Source organism: Vicia villosa, linkage group LG3 (genome assembly GCF_029867415.1).
Source record: "Vicia villosa cultivar HV-30 ecotype Madison, WI linkage group LG3, Vvil1.0, whole genome shotgun sequence".
NCBI lineage: Eukaryota > Viridiplantae > Streptophyta > Magnoliopsida > Fabales > Fabaceae > Vicia > Vicia villosa.
The window spans coordinates 44,006,992-44,012,131 of record NC_081182.1 but is presented as its reverse complement, the minus strand read 5'-3'; the positions used below and the strand labels follow the sequence as shown (position 1 = coordinate 44,012,131).

Sequence of the window (5,140 nt, the reverse complement as noted above, 5' to 3'; positions counted from 1 at the left end):
TATCTCATCAATTTTTATTAAAAAATTGTTTAAATTTAAAATATAAAAAATAATTTCATAAATTAGATAAAATTGGAGATAAAATCAGTAAGTTAGCAAATAAATTTTCTTTATGATTAAAAATAATATATACAGTGTAAAATAATTTTATAGAATTATTTAATACAAATTTATTATTTATTAATTTCACACAACAAATTTTAAAATATTTATATGAAACTATTTTAAAATAAATATTTTAGAAAAAAATGAGAAAGCCAAACAAAATTTTTTTTTTAGAAAAAATGTAACGGATAGCCCATATAATAATAAAATTAAATTTGAAAGTGTCGTCCAATAAAAGATGAACACAAAATTACAAGATATTGAAAAAATCTATTTTATTGACCAAAAAAAGTTACATTATTTTTGAGATAGAAAAAAGAAAAAAAGAAGGGCAGTCTTGGAAGTTGACCTGCCAGCCAATCCATCCACGTCAAAAGATAACAGACCATAATGACTTGTCTGACACGTAGGATTCCAACCCCGCATGCCAAACGCCACGTGTACACTCTTTATTTATTTCTCCATCTACCCACCAGGTCCCCCTTTTCCCGTTGTTATAAACCGAATATTATTTCCTTGTGTGCGCACAGCACACACCAGAGAGAGACATTAGACAGAGACGTTACTTTCTCACCACCGCCAATAACAACTTCCGACCACCGTCGGAAAAATCTCTTAACTTTTCACATTCCCCGGTAAGTAACCACCGCTTCACTTCCTCTTCCGGTAACCCAAAAGCCTCTTCTGTCTTTCATTTAACCGTTTCAAAAAAACACTCTTGGTCCTTTTTCTTCAACTTTACTTCTTTTCTGTTTCTCTTTCTCTTTGAACTTGTTTCCAGGGCACTTTGGTACTTTCTCTCCTTCTGCTAATACAACTGCCACTGTCACATTCTGTTTCACACCCTCCTCTTTTACTTTACCCCCTTCATTTTACCCCAAATTTTGAAGATTCACAGTTTTATTTTGTTTCTCCGAGTTCAATTTCAGATGGATGTTTAGTGTGAAGAAAATGGAAGCTTCATCAAATATGAGAGTTATGAGATTTTTTCTCGTGTTCTTACTGTTTCTGGTGACGGTGACAGCTGTTAGCCCCTCTTTAAACGACGACGTTTTGGGGCTGATTGTGTTCAAAGCTGATATACAAGATCCGAAGGGAAAGTTAGCATCTTGGAATGAAGATGATGAAAGTGCTTGCAGTGGTAGTTGGGTTGGTGTGAAATGCAACGCTAGATCTAATAGAGTGGTGGAGGTTAACCTGAATGGGTTTTCTTTATCTGGAAGAATTGGTCGTGGTTTGCAGCGTTTGCAGTTTCTTCATAGGCTTTATTTGGCGAATAACAATCTTACAGGGAGTATAACTCCTAATATTGCTACTATTGATAACCTTAGGGTTCTTGATTTGAGTAATAATAATCTTTCAGGGGTTGTTCCTGATGATTTTTTTCGACAATGTGGGTCGATGAGAGTTGTTTCTTTCGCGGGGAATTTGTTTTCTGGGAACATACCTTCTAGTTTAGGGTCATGTTCAGCTGTTGCTACAATTGACCTTTCTGGTAACCAGTTTGAGGGTAATGTTCCTAAGGAGATTTGGAGTTTGAGTGGACTTAGGTCTCTTGATTTGTCTGATAATTTGTTGGAAGGTGAGATTCCGGAAGGTGTTGAGGCGTTGAAGAATTTGAGAAGTGTTGACTTAGCTAGGAATAGCTTTTCTGGGAAGATACCTTATGGGTTTGGAAGTTGTTTGCTTTTGAGGTCTATTGATTTTGGTGAGAATTCTTTCTCTGGTAGTATTCCTGGGGATTTGAAGGATTTGGTGTTGTGTGGTTACTTTAGTTTGCGTGGAAACGCTTTCTCAGGAGATGTTCCTGAGTGGATTGGAGAGATGAAGGGTCTTCAGACATTGGATCTTTCTCGGAATAGATTTTCTGGTTCGGTGCCGAATTCTTTAGGAAAGCTTTGGTCAATGAAAACATTGAATCTTTCTGGAAATGGTTTCACGGGCAATCTTCCTGAATCCATGGTGAATTGCACAAACCTTTTGGCTTTGGATGTTAGCCAAAATTCATTGTCTGGAGATCTTCCTTCTTGGATTTTTGGGTCGGATTTGGAGAAGGTCTCGATGGCAGATAACAAAATGAGTGTTAGGGTGAAAAGCCCTTTGTATTCCTCGACTGAAGTTATGGTTCAGAGTCTTCAAGTTTTGGATTTATCTCACAATGCATTTTCTGGTGAAATCTCTTCTGCTGTTTCATATTTAAGCAGCTTGCAGGTTTTGAATTTATCATATAACTCTTTGGGGGGTCATATTCCGGCTTCAATCGGTGATTTGAGAACATGTTCTAGTCTTGATTTGAGTTATAATAAGCTAAACGGAAGCATACCTCGGGAAATTGGGGGAGCTCTTTCCTTGAAAGAACTTAATTTGGAAAACAACTTCCTTATTGGGAAAATCCCAATTTCAATTGAGAACTGCTCTTCATTAACAACTTTGTAAGTGCCTTTTCCCTTTGCCATATTTTTGTTTTAAACATGTGATGATATGTTCTATGGATAATTTAAGGTTGTTGCTATTTTAGAAGATCTAGCTAATCTGCATGCTACATATTTGGTTAGAAAGTGTTTAACTTTGAAACCGAAGCCAGATGTTTGTTCGTGGTTGTTGTTATGCCCTTTAATGGAGACATTTCTTTTGGTCTCACTTTTTCTCCATGTTCCATAAATGTTAAAAAAAACAACTGAAAATGTCTCAACTTTGATTCAGTTCGATATGTAGATTTCTATTATTTTGCATAAATAGGTTTGTTGTGCACTTTTTATCATCACTAGCAATAACCGTGTTTAGTTCAATGATACTTCTTACCTTTTCCAGACCCTGTCCTACCATAAGTAAAATGTTTCAACAAAAGACATCCATAATGCATCTAAGAGGATGGATGGTGACCGAAACCTGAACTACCAACCTATTCCTCAAACTATCTTTTATCTGCTTTTTAGTCTCGAGTTAAATTTTAATTATAATGCAGTAATATCTGATATGCTCTTATTTTCATTATGGTTTATGTTCTGACTCTCGGTTGTTTATTTATTTCTCTCCTTTCTTTTTTGGCACATTGTGTAGGATTCTGTCGAAGAACAAGCTGAGTGGGTCAATACCAGCAGCAGTTGCAAAACTCACCAACTTGAAAACTGTTGACATATCAGTCAACAATCTTAATGGAAGCCTTCCTAAACAATTGGCCAACCTTCCCAATCTCCTGACCTTCAATTTATCTCACAATAATCTTCAGGGCGAACTGCCAGCTGGTGGTTTCTTTAACACCATTTCACCTTCCGCCGTAGCTGGCAATCCATTTCTTTGTGGCTCTATTGTAAACATAAAATGCCCTGTGCGGCTCCCAAAGCCTATTGTTCTGAATCCCAACTTTTCTGGTGACTCTGACCCAGGGTCGCCTACTCCAATGTCGGGTCACAAGAGAAATATTCTCAGCATTTCAGCACTCATTGCCATCGGTGCAGCCGCTTTCATTGTAATCGGTGTCATTGGCATCACTGTTCTCAACCTCCGTGTTCGGTCTGCCGCATCTCGTTCTCCAGTGGCCCTTGATTTTTCCGCAGGGGATGATTATAGCCGTTCGCCAACCACAGATGCCAACTCTGGCAAGCTTGTCATGTTTTCAGGTGAACCTGATTTCAGCTCTGGTGCACATGCTTTGCTTAACAAAGATTGCGAGCTTGGGCGTGGAGGATTTGGTGCTGTGTACCAAACAGTACTAGGAGATGGTCGTTCAGTTGCTATAAAGAAGCTCACCGTGTCGAGCCTTGTCAAGTCACAAGAAGATTTCGAGAGGGAAGTGAAGAAATTAGGAAAAGTCAGACACCAAAATCTTGTTGAACTCGAAGGCTATTATTGGACTTCCTCACTTCAACTCCTCATATACGAGTTCGTCTCTCGCGGTAGCCTTTACAAGCATCTCCATGAAGGATCAGGCGAAAACTTCCTTTCATGGAACGAGAGGTTTCACGTCATTCTCGGTTCAGCGAAGGCCTTAGCTCACTTGCATCACTCCAACATTATTCACTACAACATTAAGTCAACCAACATCCTTATCGATAGCTACGGCGAACCTAAGGTTGGCGATTACGGCCTAGCAAGGCTACTACCAATGCTTGACCGCTATGTCTTGAGCAGCAAAATTCAAAGCGCACTCGGCTACATGGCACCGGAGTTCGCCTGCAAAACAGTGAAAATCACTGAGAAATGCGATGTTTATGGATTCGGAGTTTTGGTTTTGGAGATTGTGACAGGGAAAAGGCCTGTAGAGTATATGGAAGATGATGTTGTTGTACTCTGTGACATGGTTAGAGGAGCATTGGATGAAGGGAGAGTGGAGGAATGTATTGATGAGAGGCTACTAGGAAAGTTTCCAGTAGAAGAAGTGATTCCTGTGATTAAGCTTGGTTTGGTATGTACTTCACAAGTACCATCTAATAGGCCAGAAATGGGAGAGGTAGTTACCATATTGGAGCTTATAAGATGCCCTTCAGAAGGACAAGAAGAGTTGCTGGGATGATGAATTGGATTAACTTGTTTTCTTGATTATTAGGAGGTTAGACAAACAATGAAATGGATTAACCTGGCGAAGATGAATCCGGTTTTAATTAATTAATCAAAGAGACAGAGAAATTGTATTATTTTCAATGTAATTTAGTATTGTTGTTAGTCTTTAGTTTGTTCTTTTTAAGATTTCTCTGTTGTTGTGCTATTGCTGGATTCTTTTTCACCGGGGTTCCAATTTGGATGAAATTTGAAAATTGTTGCTGTTGTTCAATCAATGATGTTTCATATTCTAGTTTGTTTCTTTTGATGTCGTGCTTAGTTGTTTTGGACCTCTTTCACTTTTTTGTGTCTTGAAATGACAATAATTTCGTACGCTTTTGGTGTTGGGCGCATGCAACAAGAGGTATCGTTTTGTGGTGTCTTTTTGTTTGGTGGAGAATCTTGTTGGAAAGTTGGATATGTTTGAAAAAGAGAATCCTATCTTCTAATATGAGTTGAGTGTTGTAATGAAAAATAACATAAATATCAATATACT

General features: G+C 38.1%; 1 protein-coding gene across 1 annotated transcript; it reads left to right on the top strand.

Annotated features, from left to right (window-relative positions):
- Window positions 1-609: 609 nt before the first annotated feature.
- On the top strand, window positions 610-4,876 carry LOC131661191 (probable LRR receptor-like serine/threonine-protein kinase IRK). The gene is made up of 3 exons (XM_058930641.1): window positions 610-740; window positions 1,035-2,537; window positions 3,166-4,876. The coding sequence occupies exons 2-3, from the start codon at window positions 1,039-1,041 to the stop codon at window positions 4,616-4,618; spliced, it is 2,952 nt and encodes a 983-aa protein (XP_058786624.1). The 5' UTR covers window positions 610-740; window positions 1,035-1,038; the 3' UTR covers window positions 4,619-4,876.
- Window positions 4,877-5,140: the final 264 nt, after the last annotated feature.